This window comes from Neltuma alba, unplaced genomic scaffold (assembly GCF_004799145.2).
Source record: "Neltuma alba isolate B1F8T4 unplaced genomic scaffold, ASM479914v2 tig00012116_pilon, whole genome shotgun sequence".
In the NCBI taxonomy this organism is placed as follows: Eukaryota; Viridiplantae; Streptophyta; class Magnoliopsida; order Fabales; family Fabaceae; genus Neltuma; species Neltuma alba.
In genome coordinates this window covers 945,841-969,676 of record NW_021636668.1, presented here as the reverse complement: position 1 = coordinate 969,676, position 23,836 = coordinate 945,841, and the positions used below count along the sequence as shown (strand labels likewise).

Here is a 23,836-nt window from a genome sequence, read left to right as displayed (position 1 = left end):
AAAGAGAACCAAAAGCATGCATATAAAACAATATACAAGTGTAAATATATGTGTGTGTGGATGAAGCCAGAAAATTCAGAGAAAGAAACTTGCAACTAACAATAATGGCGGCCGCCTAATTAATTAACGCACAAGGTTTTCTGAATCAGAAATGACGACTTTTTGTTCTGATATATTGGCGTTATCCACAAATCCAAATTTTGACATTTCAACCGGCATCCATGCCTGTCTCTATAACTTCCTACTCAGACACATGTAGACCTGTTCGCTTTATTATCGTATTTTCGATCAGCTCGTACTTTGTTGGAGAGGCTTCTATGGTCCATATTCTGCACGTGGCTCATTATTCAAATATAATACTAATGGTTTTCTAAATCTGAGTTTGTCTACCTAATTCAGTTGAATGAAGAAAACTGGCGATCTCGCAGTGCATTTTAGACTATTCTTGTTTCGAATATGCATGACTCAGTTATGAGTCAAAAGTCAAAACTAAAACATACACGTAATTGAATTTAAAACTCCAATGTATGTTCAATAAAAAGCAATAATCTTCAAGTGTACATATATTTTTCAACGAGCATAGACTATTTGAATTGAATAACAAAGGCGGCTACGCGAGATTAAAATTGTAATAAAGTGTTAATTAATTTTGTGTTCTAAAGCTTGCTTAATTAATTTCCTGTGTACAACATAAAGATGTTTCCATACACGTAATAGATAAGAACACCTGCGTCTCATCATATCATATCTATCCTCGCTTAATTCCATATTCCTTATCCAATCACCAAACACTGCTTTTTGGGGTGCGTTGCTTTAACCAAATTGCGTCAGTAAAATTGAAAGGAAAATAATAATAATAATAAATAATAACATTTTGTTTTGAAAGCAATTGCAAAATGCAACACATTTAGTTTGTCCCCTTCCAAAAAGTATTCTATTTGACCTTTTCTTTCTTCGCCTTTTGGCTCTCAAATATCTCCTTTTGTGGAACGCATAATTACAGCTAAACCACCAGCGGCAGTATTAGAGCGTCTAGTTTAACTTGCTTAATTAATTGACCGTCCACATGTTGGGATAATTGATTAGTATAATTAGGTTTTTGTATGGCATACGTAATTTGATAATACTGGCTTGACCACTTTGTGGCTGCTTTGCATCATTATCACAATATATATGACTAGGTATTTGGAAATCTCTGGCCTACATCTGTATTTTAACAACCAAATATGCATACTTTTACATCAGGTCTTCATTGGTTTCACACCTATCATCTTTCTTTTATAATTTTACTATTCTTTGATTCTTATGTGGTTTGATTCAAAATAAGCTGTTGAATATGTGTGTGTGCGCGTGCGTGCGTGCCTCTGTGTGTGTGTGTGTAAAATGTAATCAACTAACCAAGTCATATTTTTTTCTGGATGACCAGAAATAAAACTAAACTGGATGACCAGAAATAAAACTAAGTCCTGATTTTTTTTTTTAGTTTTATTTGATTCCTTTTGTTGCCACAGGTACGCTTGGTGTTCATTGTTTAATTTGTCTGGTTCCTTACTTGTCATTTTTGTCTTCATTTGTTTTGTAAATTGGAATAATGAGATACATATAAATCATAAAATAAATTAAAATTTTATATATTTTCATGTTAAGTATAATTATATAAAGTTTGAATTCATTAACTTGATGTATTGTCTATATAATAAATAGCTTGATCATTAACATTGTTTACTCGGTTCTTTTTTCTTATAATGAGTTTGCTCATCATATGTTTGAAATTTGTCAACATTCATAGATAGTACGTAAGTGAGGAAGGATTTGAATATTTGATTTCTACGCACACTTTACCTTATTGTTTGAGTTAGTCTTAAATGAATTTAATAATCATGCAAAAATGTGATTTTGCAATTGCTCTGGAGTTTTCTCTTCTTCTGTGTGATGCATTAGATATATAATAGTTTATTGTTGTATAAAATGTCCTCATTTTTCTTTTTTCTTTTTTTTTGAAAATTACAAAATCATATAAAACACAAGGGCATCATATATAATTCATAATTAACATTGTTTCATATAGCTTTTGTTATTTTATGCTGATAAATTGAAAATATGAGCACCAAAAAATGATAAATGTTTTATTTTATTCGACACACTATTAGGCACTAAATACAAATACTTCTTTCAGTAAGAATTTGAATCTTGGTTCACTATATATACACAATTGCACATTCCTTGGGTAATTAATTCTGCGAGCAGGTATTTATGAACAATTTTTTTAAAAAAAGGAACAAAAATAAAAGGAAAAACTTAAAGTTGCAAAAAAAAAAAAACAATTATAACAGGATAACAAAGAGATAATGATGATCAAACATAAACAGATAAGTCGGCAGACATAAAAACAGTCATTCATTCTCCAGGAAGCTGCGTGTTTGCTTCAAAAGTAGGGGTCATCAAATCCGATCCGATTCTTAAAAACTTTTCTCAGATTTTTCTTTCTTTTTTCCTTATTAATTCTAAATGAAAAAGGGAGGTGGAGGAAGATTTTCCTGGTGGTGGTTCAGCTTTCCCATTGGCATCTACCTCAAATACGGATGTATATATCTTTATCATTGCAATCTTTCTGCATCTCGTAAATATAATGTTGTTCATAAAGATGAAATTATTAGATTCATATCAATAAAACGATCACTGAATATTCTGTTCCTAAATATTCTAATGCCTCCCACGTCGGTCATGTTTCCTACATTCCTCTCTCTTCCCATGAATCAACCGACGGATCATCCTCACAATTTTCTAAATATATGAGTCAGATAATTATTTTATAAATATTAAGAAAATTTCTTGAGTAGTTATTTGTCCTTTAATTGTTGGTATCGAATACCACTCCTTTAATAGAAAATTAATAGGAAGCCTTTAAAAATAGATTAGAAATTCTAGAGACTAAGTAAACAGGATTTTATGTTTAGGATTAAAGCAAAATTTTTTACTAACTCTTATCGTTAGCAGAAAAAGTAAAAGTTTTGTTCTTTTATTGTTTTTTATGAAGGCACGAAAAATTAAACGTTGAGAACTTTTGTAAATTGCTCAAACTTATAGTAGCTACTGGTTTTTCATATTTGGTTACATACATATGGGCAAAATTAATGTTCATACTACCTCGAATCCTAATTATAAGATCTCATTAATAAATTATAAAAACTGGGAGTAGTAATTTAGTATGGGAAACGAGTGGAAGAGTGTCAAATTTAATTTTATTTCAAAATCAGCTTCTTTTTTCCTTACTGATATAAAGCCAGCCATTGGCACTTTATTTTTTCCCCCCTCGACTTTTTGTTAACACGCATAAATCATGTGCAAATCGCACTTTGAATCGCCAAAAGTAGTGTCTAATTGAGTAGGTTTTTGTTGATCCTATTGCAACTCAGACATTGCTAGGGATTATTTTTTCTTATCTTGTTGGATTAAAAGTTATACCATGAAGTACTGTTCTTTTTTTAATTTTGGGTAATAATTACTGCCCTTTTTTATTTTCTCCCACTTTTTGTTTTTCCATCTTTTCCAGAAAAATCATTGGTAAATTAAAAACGTCAATAAAAGATGAAGGGATCCTTCTGCTTATCGGAGGCATCACGAGAACTGACAAAACAACCTCACAATTCAAAACCTACCGGGAAAAAAAATAGTCAACTGGGAAACAAATTCTATCCAAGAATCACAAACTACCGTTGTCTGGCAAATACTCCCCCATCCTAAATATAAGATCTATTTTGTAGTGTGTATAAAAGATCTTATATTTAAACCGAAAGTATGTTTTTAACACTATTTTTTTAATTAAAAAAATAAAGAGTCAAACACAAACATAATCTGCATCAGCAAAAGGGGAGGTTTCAAGGAAGCGGTGATGGACGTCTGAAGTCAGAAACATGAAGGATAGTCAAAAATGGTGACTTTATGTGAAAATGATGGTGTTGATACATTTCTGATGCATCTATGACTCTGCCTGTCCAAAACAAAAGGGTCCATTTACATGTCATTACGTACAAATTATAATACCGAAGGATCCTCCAAGTCAAAAAGGGTCACTTCCCGGCAGCCCTACCCTGCCCCTACACTAAACCCCTACAGCTTCCTGGATCCTTCATGCATGGTTTTCATTCATTCCACCCCATGTTTTCTAATGGATAAGTTTATGTACCTGAATCAAATTTTCCTCCGATTTAAAGTATAAGAATTAGTTGAAGTGTTTGTTTTGATTTTAAATATAAGAGTTCAATTTATTTTATATATCAAATTTGTTAATTTTTCTTCAAATATATAACCTCAGGTTTAACTTGGAGTTACCTCAACTCCTTCATGCAGCTTAATTAAAATGATTTTTTTAATTAAATTTTAGACAAAGAGGCCCTTAATTTAATTATGAGTTTTAAAAATTGATACATGAATGTGTATTGATGACTAGAGAGTGCCATGCATGTTCATTGGTTCATTCAGTTAAAAACAAAAGGGAATGCATCTCTTTATGCTCATTAATATAACTAATTTGTGTTAAACATTATTTTTTTAAGGAAATCAGAGAGGGAAGAATTGGAATCTCTCATGATTAAGGTCAACCAAATTTCATGTTACCTTAAATTTTAGGACGGTCCAATAACTTGCCTATAATATTTAACTAAAAGAAAAGAAGGGATCTCGTTTGCTTTTGGCAGAAGAAAGGGGCTCAAGGGCAAAGTGGTCAAAGAGGAAATTATGGAAGTTGGCGTGGGTTGGAAAGAGACAACCCCCTCCGATAGGATGCAGTAATAAATAATAATAATAAGAATAAGAAATCGAAGGCAACCCATTCGTCTATTTAAAAACCACTTGAGGGGTAAGAGGCAAACGCAATACAATTCTGCCAAGGCAAGCTAAAATCCCTCTCATTCAACCCCCACATACAAAACCTCTCTGCCTCTCAAAATATTCAACCAAGAAAAGAAAGGAATTCCCTTTGCACACACCAGAGGCCCAGAGCTCTATATCTATATCTATCCTCTGTCTCGCCATTTTGGAATTCTGCAATCTCAGAATCTCTCTTTGCAAGATTACAATGGCCACATTTATCAGAAGAATCATTGTCAGCTACATTTTCCTCGCATTATGTCTCTTTGCAGGTGCACTGTTTGTTCTGTTTTGCTCTGTTTTTCTTCATTGTTCTTGTTCCGGTTCTTGCAGATCATTTTATTGAATTATACTGGGTAGCACTAACAGATTTTCGATGCTTTATAATCACAGGAACTGGGTTTTTGCCAGGCGTGGCATCGTTTGGAATCAACTACGGCCAAGTTGCCAACAACTTGCCGCCACCTGACAAGGTTCTGGAGTTCTTGAGCTCCCTTAAGATCACAAAAGCAAGAATCTACGACACCAATCCTCAGGTGTTAAGTAACTTCGCTAATTCCAACGTTGAGCTCATTGTAACTGTGGAGAACCAAATACTAAGCCAATTGGGTGATCCTCAACAAGCCCTTCAATGGGTGAGCACCCACATCAAGCCTTACGTCCCAGACACAAAGATCACGGGGATTCAAGTTGGGAATGAGGTCTACACTGATGATGACACAACCCTCGTTCAGTATTTAGTACCAGCCATGGTTAATATTCATAATGCCCTAGCTCAACTAGGTATAGGCTCAAACATCCATGTTTCAACACCTTGTTCCTTAGCAGTGCTTCAGGAATCTTACCCACCTTCGGCTGGTAGTTTCAAAAGTGAGATTTCTGGGACTATGAACCAGCTTTTGAACTTCCTGTCTAGCACTAAATCACCTTTTTGGATCAATGCCTACCCTTATTTCGCTTACAAAGATAACCCAACAGGGATTTCTTTGGACTATGCATTGTTTAATCCTAATGCAGGGATGGTTGACCCTAACACCCACCTGCACTATGATAATATGCTGTACGCTCAAGTAGATGCAGTTGTATTTGCCATGGCTAAACTGGGATATAATGGGATAGAGGTTAGGGTATCAGAAACTGGTTGGCCGTCAAAAGGAGACCCTAATGAATCTGGTGCCACAGTTATCAATGCAGCAACTTATAACAGAAATTTGTTAAGAAGGCAAATGGCAAATGAAGGGACACCTCTAAGGCCTAGAATGAGGCTCGAAGCGTACCTATTTGCTTTGTTCAACGAGGATATGAAGCCTGGACCAACCTCAGAAAGAAATTATGGCCTCTTTCAACCTGACGAATCCATGGCTTACAATGCAGGGCTATCTGCTCTTTCAACCACTTCAACAGCTTCAATTTCTCTTACCTCCTCCGCTGCTAAGACAAAGGTAAAAACAATAGGTTCGTTGTTTTCATCTTTACAAAAAATTTAATTTAGATTTTAGCAGAACTAATCGGGTAGAAAGAGAAAATGTATAGTCCACAATTAAGATACGTGTATGTCAATGTAAAGCGGGGTTTGTATATGGTTCTCATATACACTCATTTGTGATTAGGCATTTTTGAGAAATGAAAAAAAATATTATTACTTGTTCTTTGGCCAACATTTGTTATTTACATGCAGTTTATGTCAATCTGATTATCTTCTAATATCTTCGCCCTTCACATTTTACTGTGAAACAGGGAGCTCCAATGGATTACAGGAGTTTGGTCTTCTGGATGATTGTGTGTTTGATGACCTCAACTCTTTTTGTGAGAACAACACTGTAGGCCTACTGGGTACTTACCCATGTATATATATACAAGAACAGTGGGGATTTTACTTCGTTCGAGTCGCAAAACAGAGACCTCCAAGCAAAGGCACTTCAAGCACCTCAACAACGATGCGACTGGACGTGATAAGCGACCCTAGTTTGCGGAAATAGGGACCAATACACTTCGCCAGACGATGGAGGCTACAAAACCATCCATAATATTGTAAAGGAAATGAGGATTTGAATAGAAAGATCATCCTATCATAAGTCACTTTCCTTCGACAAGCATGTGGTGGTGACGTGAAATTGAAATTATTTTTAGGTAGATAAGGGACAAAAGCCATCTCATTCTTTATTTCAGGATGATGTAGAAAATTAAGTCCTAATTTCGGCTTATTTACTTAAAATTATCAACTAGGACATGGATTCGGATGTTGCAAGTCATGTAGAGTTAATTCCATTCATGCAAAGAAGAAAAAAGTTGCAGCTTGGGGAGAAAGTGTTGTTGAAGCTAGCCTTGTCTGCCGTATGTCTCAACTCATTGGTTGGTGGGAAAAGCCCCTCCTTTGGGGACGTGGAATCCATAACTGTTCCTATTTGTGTATATATATATAAATACAAAGATTACTATTCCTCCGCTCTTTTCCTCCCTTGCCAAGTATCTTACATAAAAGTTCAATAAAAAAATATGATTAAATTATATCATATTGCAGAAATGTAAAGTACACGAGCCACAAAGTTTAGGCTTTGTTTGGTTGTTTTTATTATCCTCCAGAGGACGATGGGTCAGTCTCGCTTTATTCCCTGGCCAACTATCCGTCAGCATGTCATATGCACAAGTGCCTTTATCAATTCATAATACATTTTCTTTCTTCCTTAGTTCTTTCTCCTCATAGTTTTTAGCATTTCATGCTATTTTGGTTCACTGAAAGAGATTTTGAAGGGAGGGAACAATCATACCTCAGCCTTATCAGAACCTGATGGAGCTGTTCTAGCTATTTGACATCATCCAACGTGTTGTGCACATGTTACCCTCAAGCTAGAAGGCGACCCCACTGAGCGAGAACTTTTCATTCTTTAGCAAAAGAAGACGAAGGGCAGGGAATTCGGTGGTCGTGGAATTGAATATTCTGATCTGATTTTTGGAGCCGCTGCCGCAGGAGGCAAGTGCTGTGGGAATACTTTGGCCTTTTAGGTGTTCGATAAAAGTCCATTGACAGAAATCCTACGTGGGAAGGGGTTCCAATGACTCGTAGTTTCGGAAAGATTCGCAAGTGTGGTCCTTGCATTGCCATTCACAGACTGATTCATCTGCTCAAACCGCTTGGGAGGCAACAATGCCGAATAATAGAATGAAACACACACATGAAATTTAAATGGACGGTCCCATCCCATTGTGTTTTACCAAACCAGTTCCTTAAAATGAGGATTAAGAGTGTTTGTCCACCACCATGTCCATTGTCTTAAATATTACTACTATTTTCTTATTTCAAATCACCAATGGCTTCAAAGCATTACATTCTTTGTTTTTTCTTTTCTTTTCTTTTTTAATAATTTCTCTTTTTCTTTGCTTATAATTTGAATATATTATTCTTAATATTTCTCGTATCCGACCATAAAATAATCATATGATTTCATAGCAAATAAATATGATTCGATTAAAAGTTTGATCGAGAGGTAGAACTACTTAGCAGCTGAAATGAACATTCGGTATTCTTTTCTACAAAGTCAAAGTTCTCATATACCTTTTTTATGATATGCTAATATTGATAGCTGATGATATTGTTTCGGTTTGAATAGTTGATATTTTAAATTTAGGGGGCATGATGTTGAGATGGATGTGTGGTTATACAAGAAAAGATAGGATTCGAAATGAAAATATCAGAGCAAGAGTTGGTGTGACACCTATCCAAGAGAAAATGGTTGAAAATCGCTTAAGATGGTTTGGACATGTATAGAGAAGGCCATTGGAGGCCCCGGTGAGGAGGGTGGATCAGACAAGATGGAGTCCCATAAAAAAGAACAGAGGAAGACCAAGAAGAACGCTTAATGAGGTCATTGAATGAGACCTCCTAGTCAACAACAAATCTAAGGACTAGGTTGTTGACAGAGCACGATGGCGTCCGACCCCACCTAATGGAATAAGGCTTGTTGTTGTTGTTGATATTTAAGGAAAAATTAGAAACTTAGAAACTTGGGGGGGGGGAGGGGAATAGACAAATAACTGATACCAGCAAGTAAATAGAGAGGAAGAAAAATGTAAGGTGTAGGGAAAAAGATAACAGAAAATTACATAGAAAGAACATTCTAACTCCCAACAGATGAAAAAACTACCATCACAGCTCTCAAACTTTTATAGTCACGTATGACGTTCTTTTTTTTTTTTGTGTGGCCAAATTATGCATCTTTCTTATAAAAAATAGAAAAAATTAGGAAAAAGTTTCTTGCTAAAAATTTTATTAGTGGGAAAAACCTGATAAATTTTCACATATAGATATACCAGTAAAAACTTGCTCATTTGATACAAGAAGAGATTCATCTCAAGAAGTGGAAACCAATCAAGCTCAATAAGGATGGCCCACCAATTTCTCATCTCTTCTTCGCAGACGACCTTATCTTGTTTGCTGAAGCTTCTATAGAGCAAGCAGGTGTAGTTAAAAGGTGTTTGGATGCCTTCTGCAATGCTTCTGGACAGAAAGTGAGCCAAAGTAAGACACGGGTTTTCTTTTCTAGTAATATCAACCATACTCGTACTACTCAACTGTGTGAGGAGCTGGGGTTCTGCAGTACTCTTGATCTTGGAAAATATTTAGGGGTCCCTCTTCACCATGAACGAGTAAAGAAAAGTACTTATCAGTATGTTGTTGATAAGGTTAGAACAAGACTCTCTAACTGGAAGGCCAACGCTATTTCATTTGCTGGTCGGCACACTCCCGTTTCCTCAATGATGCAAGCTATTCCTTTATACCCTATGCAAACTAGTGCCTTACCTTTAGGCACTTGTGATGAAATTGAAAAGAGTGCTAGAGGTTTCCTTTGGGGTTCTAGTGATGAGCATAAACGTGTACACCTTGTATCGTGGAATGTGGTTTACAAGGATAAGAAGAAGGGAGGCTTGGGTATTCGACACTTGAGATTGCAAAATAGCGCTTTCATGATGAAAGCCGGCTAGGGATTAATGACACAAAAAGATGCTCTTTGGTGTAAAGTTATCCGAAGTAAATACCGATGTGGGAATGATCTAATTCGTAGAGAGTTCCCGCCATGGTTCAAGAGTTTGGAAAGGGATTTGTGATAATTGGGATCATGTTCTCCAAGGATCTGAACGGGTTGTTAATAGTAGGGGAGAGGAAGGCATTCGATGGAAATTTGAAAAGCATGGAAATTTTACTCTCAAATCAGCATATAACGTGCTACATGGAGATTGGTCTCCTGCAAACTTGATCTGGCAAAAGCTCTGGAGATTGAATATTCCCCAACATTGTAAGCTTTTTATGTGGCTCACTCTCCATAATAAGCTCTTGACTAGTGAAGCTTGTCTTAAACGAAATATCAACGACTCGGCGGAATGTCCTTGGTGTAGGCATGACTTGGAAGGTGCTCTTCATGCTCTCCGTGACTGTCCCGAAGTCAAATCAATGTGGCTTTCATTGATTAAACCCAGCTTTGTTGATCAATTTTTCAGTTGTAATATTTGGGACTGGTGCTGCATGAATATAAAAGATACATTTGGTAGAGAAAGAGAGCAGTGGCGGGAGCTGTTTGTTATCGTCTGTTGGCTTGTTTGGAGGCACAGGAATGAAAAACTTTTTGAGTACAAAAGTAATCAGGCACATGGAATTATCAGCAAGGCAAAGGCGGTCCTTCTAAGCTATGGAAGGGCCAGACTCCAATTACATAAATCAAATATAAGTGGAGCGTGGAGCTCTCACGAGACACAGCCTAAGCGGAGTATTAAAGATGGGATAACAGTTTGGGTGGATGGTGCCTTCTCACATATATATGGGAAAGCAGCTTGTGGCGGACTCATCAGGAATAATGAAGGCAATGTAATGGAAGCCTTTATGCTGAATATTAACAGTGGAGACCCCTTAGTTGCAGAAATTTGGGCGTGTTTGATAGGACTTAAACAAGCATGGGAAGGGGGGCATAGAAAAGTCACCCTATTAAGCGACTCTTTGGAAGCTATTCAGCTTATAAAGGGAGGGGCCACTGAAATCCATGAGAATTGGGACCTAATCCAAGAAGTTAGTAACCTGCTTCAGCGACAATGGATGACTGAGCTTTGTCACATTCGAAGAGAAGAAAATATAGTAGCTGACTCTTTAGCTAAGTATGCTCTTAACTTACCTCCAGGACTCCATTTTCCTCACCATGATGACATTTGTAATTTTATTTCCTGCCAAGTAGCATAGCTGTGTCTTTTATTCCCTTTTTATAAAAAAAAAAATTACAGAATATTGATACTTTGATTTGAGTCTTTCTCACCAATAAAAATTTCAATAAGATATTTCCCCCAATTTTGGCAACAAAAAAAAATCACGCATCAAACTATAAATAACCCCATAAAAAATTCATTAATCATATTTTCTCAATTATAACTATGTCATACTAATATTAAATAGTTGGCAAAAAAATGCTAATATTAAATAACCATTTAATTATTGTTTTAGTGGGAGGGTTAGTTACTTATAATGTAGTAAACTAGGATTTAAATTCTACAGAGAGATATTTTTATATTTAATGCTTGACACTGTGTTGAATTGGATTGTTTTTAATACAAGAACACATATATCTTAAAAGCCATTTAATTTTGATCACAAAATAAATAAGTATTTGATACTTCGCCTGTAACAAGCTGAATATAAATACTTAACGAGAAGATTTATTATCATTAACAATTTTACCTTTTATTCGTTGGAAAAAATTATACCTTTTATTCAATAAATAAGGGGAAAAAAAAGGCGAGAATTGATGTGAGTCTTAAGAAAGAAATAAAATTACTAAAACGTCTTTATAATAATAAAGCAACTTTAGGAGTTTTTTTGTTTTTAACGTAAGATCTTTTTAACTAATTTAACTAGATTAAGTAAGTTTGGTAGGTTAGTTAATTAGTTAATTATAAGAAATATGACATATTTTTTCTAAACTGCTATAACTATCTTCTTTAATATTCTCCATCTCTTTCCTACTTGATTATAGTTAAGAAAATATTAATAGAAGTAATTTAAATAAATTAATAAATATAAAAATAAATCTTATATTTAAAACTAAAATTAATTAAATAATTAGGTCATAAATTAAGAAAAAAATATAATAAAAGAAGAGTAAAAAATATTAACTGCTCATTCTGTTACTAGCCCTTTGTTAGTATTTTTGCTTTTTTTTTTTGGACGTCATTATTCTCCCAACGAAAAATATATCGTACCTCCACCTGCCAGTTTCGCTGCAGAAGTCTCTACTGGCAGCCTCAATCTCTCTCTGTGCGGCCGTCACGCCGGCGACGAGTGCGACGGCGGAAGGGAATATCTAATTGTGGTAGCGGTATCTTATTCACTCGTTACCATTCACCGCCTCCGCTTCCGACAATCCATCTCTCTCAAAAACGGAGAAGTCGGTGAGCAACAGGCGTTTTATCCTTGTACCCTTTCTTCGTTTCTTCATGACAAATGGTTTTTGGCGAATCGTACTGTATGATGGTTAGAATCATAAAATAAATGGGTCGACATTATACCACGCATTGCCATTAGAAAACGTTAAGGTCTTCGATTTTGCTGACCGACCTTTGGTAGGACATTTCACTTAAAAGACTACGTTCTTCTGTTTTTGACTGGATGGCTTGTAGACAATATTTCTTTCACGAAAGATTCTCCATGCAAGTGTATTTCTAGTGTTTCAAGGCTAACATCTTGATTAACCTTTGAAATTTGCCACCTTAAAACCGTTGGTGGCTGGCTAGCTCATGAATTCGGGTAATGCCTTTTGGCTGAGGTTTAATTTTGGATTATATTCCAGAAATCTTAATTCCAAATCCTATTCTATACTTGCAATAGATCAGGAGCTCAATTCTCTATTAAAATCATGCAAAATGTTTTCTGAAACCAGTCAAATCCATGGCTACATGGTTAAGACTGGTCTTGACAGAGTTCCTTTCAATTTGAGCAAGCTCCTAGCCGCTTCCAACCGTGATATAGAATATGCAGCATCCATTTTCAGTTCTATTCAAAACCCAAATCTTTACATGTTCAATACAATGCTTAGAGGCTATTCTGTCAGCGATTACCCAAGACAAACTTTCACGTTGTTCAACAATTTGAGGACTCGAGGAATTGTTCTGGACCAATTCTCTTTTATCACAACACTCAGAGCTTGTGGTCGAGCGTCGAACACTGGCATAGGCCAAGGGATCCATGGAATTGCATTGAGGTCTGGGCATACGATGTTTATTGATGTGAAGAATAGCCTTCTGCATTTTTATTGTGCTTGCAAAAGAATTGGAGATGGCCATAAACTGTTTGATGAATTTCCAGCAGAAAACGACTTGGTTTCTTGGAACACCTTAATGGGCGGTTACCTTCTTATATTTCAGCCTTTTATAGTTTTGGATTTGTTCAGAAAAATGTGTTGTGCTGGGCTTAAAGCCAGTGTTGCCACTATCTTGTGCCTTTTAACTGCTTCTGGCAACATAGCAAATTTTGTTATAGGAAAGTCACTCCATGGGCATTGTATCCGAATCGGCTTTGGCTCTGATTTGAATGTGCTCACTGCTTTGATTGATATGTATGCAAAAACAGGGCATATCTATCTGGCACGTAAAGTTTTTGATGGACTTGCTGAAAGGGATGTTGTCTTATGGAACTGTTTAATACTTAATTATGGGAGAATTGGTCTGGTAGAAGAAGCACTGTCTTTAATAGAGCAGATGCGACTTCAAGGAGTAAAACCTAATTCATCCACCTTGTCAGGTTTGCTTTCAGCTTGTCCTGCATCTGGATCTATAGAGGTAGGACAATATGTTGCCAGTTACATAGAAGAGGAGAAACTAAAATTGGATCCAGTTATGGGAACTGCTCTTGTTGACATGTTTGCTAAATGTGGCTTTCTAAATAAAGCTTTGGACATTTTTGAGAGGATGGAAAGTAAAGATGTGAAGTCTTGGACAGCCATGATAACAGGTTATGGGGTTCATGGGCGGCCAACTAATGCCTTTAAGCTTTTCAATAGGATGGAGAAGGAAGGGTTTAGACCAAATGGAGTCACTTTTCTGGCAGTTTTGAGCTCTTGTAGTCATGGAGGTCTTGTGATAGAGGGCGTGTCAATTTTTGAGAGAATGGTTAGAGAATATGGCATTTTACCTCAGGTTGAACACTATGGATGCCTCATTGATCTCCTAGGTCGAGCAGGAATGCTGGAGGAAGCACATAAACTGATTAAGAGCTTGCCCACCGAGAGTGATGCTACTGCTTGGCGTACACTGCTTGCGGCTTGCCGAGTCTTTGGGAACATTAAATTGGCAGAGTGTGTGAAAGAAATGTTGAGGAAAATGCACGAGGAGCATCCTGCAGATTCCCTCCTCATATCTAGCACTTATGCTGTCGTTGGAAGACTCTCAGACCTTTCAAGAAGTGAAAAATGGAAGGAAGCAGATTTTGTGATGGAAAAATATGGTACAGTTGAAATGAAGAGAGAAAAGATGGTTAAAGAGGCTGGACTGAGCACAATTGAATTATATAATCGGGAGTGAGACTGTGAGACTGCCATACTTTCATCCGCAATTTTTGTCTTGCCGAGTGGTAGCCCTGTGGGGTACCGAGACCCCTCATGACGTGTTTGAGCCTGAATGTTGGGGGGCATCCAGCCAAAGATATGGTAGACCAGTTCAATGGTTTATTAACTTATTGCTCAATCTGGTTCGGTCTCTGCTGGTTTGAAAGTATTTTTCTGACCACTCAGGTTTATTGAACCACACTAATTTCTTAACGCACCTGGATCAACAAAATTAAGTGAGCCTTCAAGACTTATCAAGGACAAATGTGCTCCTCTGTTCCCAGAGCCTCCAGAAACTAACAAGGACAGATATGATCATCCGGACCTGGAGCAAGTGAATGCTACAGCGGTTGATGGATGAAAAGGCCACACTCGGTGGGATGGGGCAATTATTATTTAGGCCGAAGATGGGACCCAGAGTTCAAGGCAACTCTTGATGTTCATCTGTCAGGCAGGTTTTGGACTTGTGGTCAATTAATTTGGGTATGCCTTTTATCCTCAAGGTTTGTGATTTTCTCCATTATAAAAGTGTTAATTTCCCTCTAAGGCTTCTTCTTCCTTAGAAGCTTGTTAATTGGCATGTAAATCAGAAGACAACGACTTTACATTTTGTGATGTTGACGAATATTGACCGTATTTGACTTGCGTTTTCTCGCCTGCTCCCTTTGTTGCTTTATGTCTGTTTCGCCTGTAAAAATCGCGTCATATAACATAATTCAGTTGGCTACTCACTTTTACGAGCTACTGCTAATTGATATGACTGAACAACCTGCAGTTTACCAGATTACTTTGACGGAGGCGTGTGTGTGTGTTTTCAGTTTCCAAATGTTACATTTAGTGCTGAAGTAAACTTTTGCATTTGAGTCCCTGTTGATGAGGCTTCATCAACCTTTATTCTTGTATATGCTTCACTTTTGTGCTCAGTTTTGTATACGCGGCTAGTTCTATGAAATTTATACAGCCCATATTATTTCGATAAAATGCTTTTGAGTGAACATGAGCGTCTTATATCTAGGGCGCATCAGGAAACAGACGAAAAATAGAACAAGAGCTATTAAGCGGATGTTAACCTATTTTTGAGCAGCAAATTTTCCCAAGAGCAACTTTCCATTCCAAATCAGATCTTTCCTTGTTCGTTAGTTCCCATGGGGTAATGTCGCAACGTCACTTACATTGTAAATTTGGACAATGCATACATATTGGTAGCTGCCATGTAAATCATTCAATTGCTGCAACACCCACTAGAATAGCCAAAGCATAATAATAGAAATTAGCTTGTAGCTATCAGCACGAAAATTGACAATGTTCTGTGGCCTTTTATGTTTTATTTACCATTCTAAAAAAATAAGACCAAAGTACCAACGTGAACTCTCAAGGGCAACTTGAGGCATCATTGTACTTACAGACATGAAGGGTCAATTGTAGCATCTCCACGTATGAAAACCGTGGTCTAGAGAGGCTCCCCAGTATGTTTTAGTTTCCTAGCTGTGCAATAACCATTCTATGGCAATCTAGTGGAACTTAGAATAAAAAATACCAAGCTGGGTAAGGCTGATTCTTTTCATTGCAGTATTTGACTTCCATAATCAGCATTGAACTTCTCGTACTTGTGGGTATGGAGATGAGCAGACGGCCTTGTGTTCTTCAAAGCAATCTCTATATCTTTAGGTCCGATAGGCCCTACTTGTGGCAATTCTGCATGCCAATAATAACGGATAGCTCGTGATGAGTGAAAATAAACTAAAATCACTGAATACTCATGTAAAATAAAGAACACATCCTCCGATGAGAATTTTTCAGAATGAGAAATTAAAGTGAAACAACACTTTTCTTGGTCAATAAAACGACACTTGGATATCCATAATTTTTAATATTGATAGCCAAGAAATTTAGAAATAAATAAATCCTCCCTAGGTCCAAAACACAACAAATCTGACTCGCACCAGAATATATCCAGTATTTTCTCCCATTCTAATCAACTGAGCGATAATTATTAAAAGAATGAATCGCAATTGGAGAACAAGGGCGATAAATTTAATCAGATAAACTAAGCTTCCAAATAAATGAGGTTTATAGTTATTAATAGTTGACATGCGAATTCATGTAAATTTTCATGACAACTCTTGGATTCTGATCCAAAAATTTGTTATGAAAAGAAAAGAAAAACAGATACTATTGATAATGGTAACAAAGGAATAATAAACATTACACAAATTAAAGTTTATCGATTTGCATGACATTGCCTCACTTTTCCACATCGCAATAACAGCATTTCAATATGGTGATATCTTAAAAATTAACTGCATTGCAATAAATGCTGTAAACCCCATACCTTCTTCCGGCACCACCTCTTCTCTCTGTTCAAGTTGTGACATTAAGCGTCTCAATGGCTGCATTGCTGCCTCTTTGCAGAGTAACCGAATATCTGAACCTGAATATCCTTCTGTCTGCTCCACCAGTAAGTCATAGGGGATCTGCTCCTCACCAGGCTGTGGTGGAAGGAGTTCCTCAAACATTGCTTCTCTTGCTTCTGGTTCAGGAAGTGGCACAAGGATCTTTTGGTCATGGTTAACGGACAACCACTGGATTAGAATCTATGAAGCACAAAAACATAAAAATGGAGTGTGCCTGTGATAGGAACTAGCACCCTTTACTAGTATTGTGTTTTATGTTTTACGTATTATGTCTATTATGTGATTTTGTATCAGCCATCATAAGTGTCTTATGTCAGTTATTTTGAGATAATGTCAGTTTTATATGTTTACGAAAGAGTAGTTATTTGCAGTTACCGTATAAGGCAATAAATATTAGACATGTATTCTATCAATGAGATGATGGATGAATGATTTTATAGTTTCCTAACTTTCTCTCTATTTCTTTCATTCTTCTTCTCTCTTCTCTAGAATTACAGATTCTGGTTCTAGAGTTCTTCTTCTTCTCTACTCTTTCTCTTCTCTTTCTTCCCCTTTTTCCCTATTTCTACTTCTATTTTCCAGATTCTAACAGCCTGTGTTCGACATGAATGAGACACTCCATGATACTTTGCAACACTTCAAGTTCAATAGAGACACTACAAATGTTTCCTAATTGCTGCTTTCATGCAATGCCACGACATGGACAACACTTCTGGACTAGAATCATTAAAGCTGCAGTTGGAACTTCAGATTGCATATTTGGCATCATGCAGTATGATGGGTCTATGTTTATCCACTATTCAAGCCCAAAGGACTATCACAAGACAGCATGAGGGAGCATGCAAGAGATATTAATATATTATTCAAGATTCCCATAATAACTTATGTATTGGAATGTGATAGCCTTGACAGTAACATAACATTTCGTTGAAATTTCTCCCCCAAGACCAATTTGCAATCCAAGAGTTTAAATGTCATTTTAAAGGAATTGATGTAAGACGAGGCATGAATGATTATATTGGAAGGATACTCGCTTCTCAAGACGCCGGAGCATGGCTGCGTCCAGTTCCCACGGAATATTTGTCGCCGCCAAAACAAAAACAAGTTCATCAGTCCGTGTCAAGCCATCCATCTGCAATCTAACCCAAATGATTTTGAGAAAGCACAGAAATATGCCACTCTTCATAATGCGTATTGAGATGTGTTGGACAATCTCTTCGAGGGCCCAAATTCCCAAGGAAAAACTGAGTATACTTTACATACCAATGATAATTCATGTTTTCATGGTAAGAAACTTGCGCATACATTATTAAGCTATAGCCAGAAAAGTAACATTCTCACAATATATCCAGATAAAGATCAAAGGTCTCTAGTTAATTTCTATTTTCTTTTTCATCCTGGTGTGACTTTTTCCTAATAGAATTATTTACATTGGCACTAACAATCTTCCTGCATGGTGCAAAGGAAACCAACATAGGAGCATGCCGTAATCAGGGAGCGATAAACAACTTTGGAGGTTCTGAAAGTCTCTTTAATGATCCAATCAAATCTTTTAATTATAGAAAGGGCTACATGCTTACAATCAGCCAAAAAGATCAGACAATTGAATAGGATTACATTTCTTCATTCCAAAGTAATCACATTCTTTTGTGCATGTGTTTGTGTGGGTGTTCAAAGCATTATCAGGCTGAAGCCCTAGCAATCACAGGAAGAAGTTATTAAATAAGAATGTCATTTTCTCTCACCTGCTTGATTTTATGGTAATTGTTGTATCTATGTTTTTAATCTGCGCAGGTTATGTAAACAAAATATTGCTGTTGTTTTACTAAAACTGTTGCATGATGATAAATTAATGTTGTGAGAGAAACAAGCATCACCTGTATAAGTAGCTCAGTTTTTAACCGCCGACTTGCTTCATGCTCACTGCGTGATTCACCACGTTGACTAATGATTGCATCAATCTCATCAAGAAATATTGTTGAGGGTGCGTGGTGCCTAGCAAGCTCAAATAGTACCCTAACTAATTTCTCTGAATCGCCTGCAATATAAGGTAAACTTTGCAAATGGATACATTTGTAATTATCTGTAACAAGCTATAACAAAGAGAACATGGAAGAATAAAGAAATTGATATCCATCTTATATTCAAAGGATAGAGGTGAGGCAACTTATCAAAACACACAATGTAAACAGGAAACAATGTATTTTTAATCAGGTTTCACCACTTAATTGATAACATTAAACGCATAATCCAATTTTATAAAGATTTGTGATTTCTCCTCAAAGAAAATATCCCATTTTCCTTAGAAAGGGATATCGCAAGTATTAAAAGCATGATTATGTTAAATTCAGATTTTCAACTACATAATAGTACTTCATGTCAAAATCTTATTAGATGCAGTAACATAATCTAAAAGCACTCCAGAAACGAATTTTTACATCTGAGTGCATATGCATGAATTAGTGTTTGATATGTGTGCAAGTATCTGGTTAAGGAAAACCAAAGAATGGACGTTCATCAAGTGAACAATTCAAACCAAATAGGCCTCAAAAGCAATCCAAAAAATTTACCTAGATTTTGTGTGTGTGTGTGTGTGTGTGTGTAAGACATAAACAAGCTTTCAAAAAATGACAAAAACATAAAAAAAAGAAAAGAAAAGAAAGGTAACATGCCTCTCCATTTGCTGACAACAGAGGAGGCAGAAATATTAAAAAATGTAGTCTTGCACTCTGTTGCAACGGCCTTTGCAAGCATTGTCTGCAACAATCAAACCAAAAGTTATGATTTTGGCAATAACCAATATTGTTCACACCCACACAACATTGTAGCCAAACACAGAGTAGGTGACTCTATAACAATTTGAGAGATTGTTACCCATACCTTTCCTGTCCCTGGCGGCCCAAAGAGAAGAATACCTTTCCAAGGCGATAATAGACCAGTAAAGTATCTGCAGAAGGGATAAAGATCAGCTTGAGTACGGGAAAGGAAGAATTTACATTCTGGATCACTAGAAAACTTTTTCTTTGATCAAACTCTAAGGTTCATCAAATAAATCAACAAAGATTTCTGAGGACAATTTCCCTTGCTTATTTTTTCTAGCCTTACACAAGAAGTCAAACAAATGAATTACTACTTCTCCATCCATTTTCCTCATTCATGCATGCTGCAAGGTACTCAGACTATGAGGCAACGTGGCAACATAGAAGCCGTTATAATTGTCCTTGGACTGATCAGACAAGAACTGAATGCTGTAGAAACTACATAATTGCTGGACAACTAATGATATGGATTGTCTACAGTTTAGACATAAGGATTCTGGCTAGTGTCAGAAATGAAAACAAGTTCACTTCAATAGAAATCAATCTTAATGTTTGCAGTATCGTTGCTGTTGTCTTTCTGGTAAAAAAACAAAAAATGCTGTCGTCTCCCCAAACAGATGCAAATATTGTACAAAATGCAACAAAACGATTGCGTAACTTCAAAAAAATATTGACAAGAGGCAAGAGAAAAAGGTGGTCCATGGCTGGCCTGGCCTATTGATACATACTTGGGATACTTGATTGGCATTACAACAGCCTCTTTCAGTAAGCGTTTGGCTGTTTCTAACCCCTTGATGCTTTCCCACTTCACATCTGGACTCCCACGGATGATATCCCTACGAAGGTTATGATGTAATGATACACATACATGAAAAATGGAAATTATAAACTAAGAAAAAAAAAATTATAAAAGGCATGGCCAACAGATCAAATAATGTAGTTTCTCCATGAATGCCATTTGTGTTGAGCAAAAGAGATATAGATATTTACCTACTTAAGCTCTCAGCTAAAATACGCATTTCTGCAGATTCAAAAGGAGGAAGCAGAGACTTCTGACTGAAAATATCAATGGAAATAATTAATATTGTCAAAGAATGATAGTTAATTTATTGTTTACAGTTGTGAGAAGAGATCGAAGGATCAATCTCAGCAGTTGCTTCGTTAAACGATACATTGTTTGCATACTATGGAATGTTTGTTTTCCTCAGTCGTGGAGGAAAACTCAGCCCAAAGTCATGCGGTGTGTTCATAAACTTCAGCAAACACACAAAAAATAGCCCAAAAAGAGAAAGAAAGAAAGAAAGAAGCTTCACTAATTCCATCCCTCCGCACATGCTTTGACTTATCTAGAGTATTGTCGTTTAATAATTAAAACTCACTAATGACAATCTTTTGGATCAGGATGCAAATGACAAATAATAGTACAGAAAATTACCAATAACCTACTAAGTTAAACAGTATTGTCGTTTAATAATTAAAACTTTATATTAACGTCATACAGCAGACAACAATCATAGATTAGGACAAGAACAAGTAGTTTGACAGGTATCTTCCTCTTCCACAAAATTGTCATACATAAAAGTTCGATCAAGCTTCAAATCACTGAGCCAGAGGTTCCACTAGCAGCACAGGCATGTATAATATTTTTCAAAAAGCCCACAAACTCTAACACAAATGATTCAGTTTTATCAATAAATGGTGCCAAGATAGCACAAGAAGAGCACACAAGGCCCAAAGAATTATGGTTTTCCAAAGCAAGGAATCTGCCTGACACCGCTAGCATTTACTAGTTACATAAACTATTGTAGCGGACTGTTAACAAGTCAATAAACTAAAAATTGACACTAACAAAGATAATGGATCTAATCAATGCTTAGAAAATCAATCCCCATTAACAACATAATACACAATTTAGTTTAATTAATACTATTTACTTCACCCCCGCCCCCTCCCCACCCTTTACATGATTCCTCACAGGAGAACTGAACTGATTTTAAAGCGTAAATGAGCTCATTAGGCAACCCAGCAATATAAATTGATGGCTCGAGTCAAGGAATCATACGGCCTATCACCAACATTGTTTGGCAAAAAACCATTTGAGTGGTTTGAACTCTGCCCCTGACACAGAAGAATTGAGCTTAGGTAAGACTGGGCACATTTTAGTGAATTAGAAAAAGTAAATAACCAATTCACAAGAAAAAAATTATACACCAGACAGATCACCTGGCTCTGAAACTGCTCATAGATAGCCGTATCCGATGTTCTCTTGGGATGTAGATTGCCATTTCCATTACTGACAGGACTGTCGGCTGTCTCGCCATTCTCCAAGATTTTCTTCCTACCAAACTTGGCGTCATAGAACAATTTAAAATCCTAGAGACACATCAAACAGCAGTAACAAAATTATAATTCTATTCGCTAGATCAGGATTTGCAGCTACAACAACCTGATCGACACATTACTAGAAGAAAGAAAAGGAGAAATCAAACGGATGCTTTTTCAATGAAGCCTGTATGCCAGTAAGAAAGGAACTAGAATTTATCCAAGTAACTACACCACGTACATTTGCATGGCAAGAAATTGGGAGAAAAAATATAGGAAAAAATAACGGAATTCGGCCAAACAACGAAAACATAATGGACCAGAAATAATTGCTCATCTAGTTTCAGCTAAAAATAAGTTCGCAGCTTCCAGTTAACACGAGTATCAAGTCCAAAATTCAGCACGATTACAAGTGTGTTCAAATTCCATTCGGAAATTTACAAATTCAGACCTGGAATGACCATCGAGTTGGCATCGGTTCGTCAGACATATTCACGGATGAGTGAAACAGACTGAGAGAGAAATTCAAAATGCTTCTCTTTGTAGCTCAGCCTGAATCGAGCACCAGCAGCGCCAGTTGCTGGGAGCTCACAGCTGATAAAAAGCGAATAACCGAGTAGAATAGGTAAAGGACGCGGGAGAGAGGGGGGGGGGGAGAGAGAGCACGTGGTGATGCGGACCCTTCTTTGTTTAAAAATAATTTTATGATATATAAAATAAATATATAAAAAAATTTATCTCAATTTATAAAAAAATATTTCTAAAAAATATTTTTATAGCATCCCAACCATTTTTTAATATAAAAGTTAGTTTACTCATTTAAGTATATTAAAAAATTAGTTAAATTAGTTATTTATAATATTACTTCTAGCTTTTAATAGATGTTATGTTTTCTAAAATATTTTTATTAATTAAGTATATTGGTTTAAACTACTATTATTAAAAGAATTATTTTGAAAAAAATAGATAGATGTGAAAAACAAAACAGATTAAAATCTTATATTAAAATAAAATAAAAGCCAAATGAACTGTTATATTAAGAATCGAAATTAATATTATATATATACTCTTTCTGATCCTAAATATAAAATATATTATAAAATGAGTTTTATATTTAGAATAAAAAAGAGTATCTTATTTTTATAAAATGGAACCGGAAAATTGACGAAACTAGCGCCGCGGCCATGCAATAATGTATAAACAGTTTAACCCAGTACGTTATTAAGGCAGACGAGCAACTTAATTCTATTAACTCTGCCGCGCAGGTGATCCTAGTCTATTCCTCTTGTAAATATTTACTGATTAATACATTTCCCTTTTACTCAAGAAAAAAAAAAAGTATAAACAGTGAGGCATGAGATCTGCGGTCTGTCTCTCTGGGAGTGCCTCGTTAGCCCCTTGCTTAGCTGTCTTCAGCTCTTTCATTTTTTCATTTGGCCGTTCCAACTCCTTGCATATTAATTAAACTAATTAATCCAGTGTCTGATATCCTACAAGTTCCCCCTCCCTTCTCTCCTCATTATTCTTGTTATAAGAAGAATTCTAAAAATAATAATAAATAGTCTTTTCTTAATAAATCACTGGATCAAATATTAATTATATTTTTAAAATTAACTCTTATTCAAAATTTCATTAATGGTACTTTTTATAATTTTTTATATAATTCATGGTATTAAATATATATTAGCTTTTTTTGTTTTCAAATAAAAATAATACTCTAATTGAATAACTTTTTTTAAAAAAAATATTTCATGAGAGGGGTAATAAGGACAGAGCCGGTATTAAAAGCTAAGAATAGGACGGCGCATGTCATCTCATGTCTCCCTCCGACTTCGTG

The 23,836-nt window shown here is 36.0% G+C and overlaps 3 protein-coding genes across 4 annotated transcripts; 2 read left to right on the top strand and 1 right to left on the bottom strand.

The window, feature by feature from the left end:
- Positions 1-4,911: 4,911 nt before the first annotated feature.
- Positions 4,912-7,314, top strand: LOC114722875 (glucan endo-1,3-beta-glucosidase 14-like). Its single transcript, XM_028909000.1, has 3 exons — positions 4,912-5,141; positions 5,263-6,311; positions 6,607-7,314. The coding sequence occupies exons 1-3, from the start codon at positions 5,078-5,080 to the stop codon at positions 6,691-6,693; spliced, it is 1,200 nt and encodes a 399-aa protein (XP_028764833.1). The 5' UTR covers positions 4,912-5,077; the 3' UTR covers positions 6,694-7,314.
- A 4,833-nt stretch (positions 7,315-12,147) lies between these two features.
- Positions 12,148-15,094, top strand: LOC114722874 (pentatricopeptide repeat-containing protein At1g26900, mitochondrial). Its single transcript, XM_028908999.1, has one exon. It carries the CDS (start codon positions 12,640-12,642, stop codon positions 14,419-14,421), a length of 1,782 nt encoding a protein of 593 aa, XP_028764832.1. The 5' UTR covers positions 12,148-12,639; the 3' UTR covers positions 14,422-15,094.
- Positions 15,095-15,633: 539 nt separating this feature from the next.
- LOC114722877 (katanin p60 ATPase-containing subunit A-like 2) lies at positions 15,634-22,584 on the bottom strand. Of its 2 annotated transcripts, none has more exons than XM_028909001.1 (11): positions 22,451-22,584; positions 21,901-22,050; positions 21,740-21,795; positions 20,668-20,733; positions 20,406-20,513; positions 19,739-19,805; positions 19,531-19,615; positions 18,736-18,896; positions 17,889-17,990; positions 16,777-16,999; positions 15,634-16,139 (listed from the first exon to the last, which is right to left on the bottom strand). In XM_028909001.1, the coding sequence occupies exons 1-11, from the start codon at positions 22,487-22,489 to the stop codon at positions 16,006-16,008; spliced, it is 1,191 nt and encodes a 396-aa protein (XP_028764834.1). In that variant the 5' UTR covers positions 22,490-22,584; the 3' UTR covers positions 15,634-16,005. The 2 variants fall into 2 exon arrangements, with proteins under 2 accessions (XP_028764834.1, XP_028764835.1); XM_028909002.1 differs by having other exon boundaries at positions 21,740-21,789.
- Between the last annotated feature and the right edge of the window lie 1,252 nt (positions 22,585-23,836).

Bases quoted from the DNA above. Each gene is read 5' to 3' on its own strand.
- LOC114722875 (XM_028909000.1), top strand. From the start codon at position 5,078: ATGGCCACATTTATCAGAAGAATCATTGTCAGCTACATTTTCCTCGCA. The intron at 5,142-5,262 runs GTGCACTGTTTG...TTATAATCACAG, and splicing joins CGCATTATGTCTCTTTGCAG to GAACTGGGTTTTTGCCAGGC. The intron at 6,312-6,606 runs GTAAAAACAATA...ACTGTGAAACAG, and splicing joins CCTCCGCTGCTAAGACAAAG to GGAGCTCCAATGGATTACAG.
- LOC114722874 (XM_028908999.1), top strand. From the start codon at position 12,640: ATGAATTCGGGTAATGCCTTTTGGCTGAGGTTTAATTTTGGATTATAT.
- LOC114722877 (XM_028909001.1), bottom strand. From the start codon at position 22,489: ATGTCTGACGAACCGATGCCAACTCGATGGTCATTCCAG. The intron at 20,514-20,667 runs GTAAATATCTAT...TAACCTTCGTAG, and splicing joins TTAGCTGAGAGCTTAAGTAG to GGATATCATCCGTGGGAGTC. The intron at 18,897-19,530 runs GCATGTTACCTT...CTTATATTGCAG, and splicing joins TGTTGTCAGCAAATGGAGAG to GCGATTCAGAGAAATTAGTT.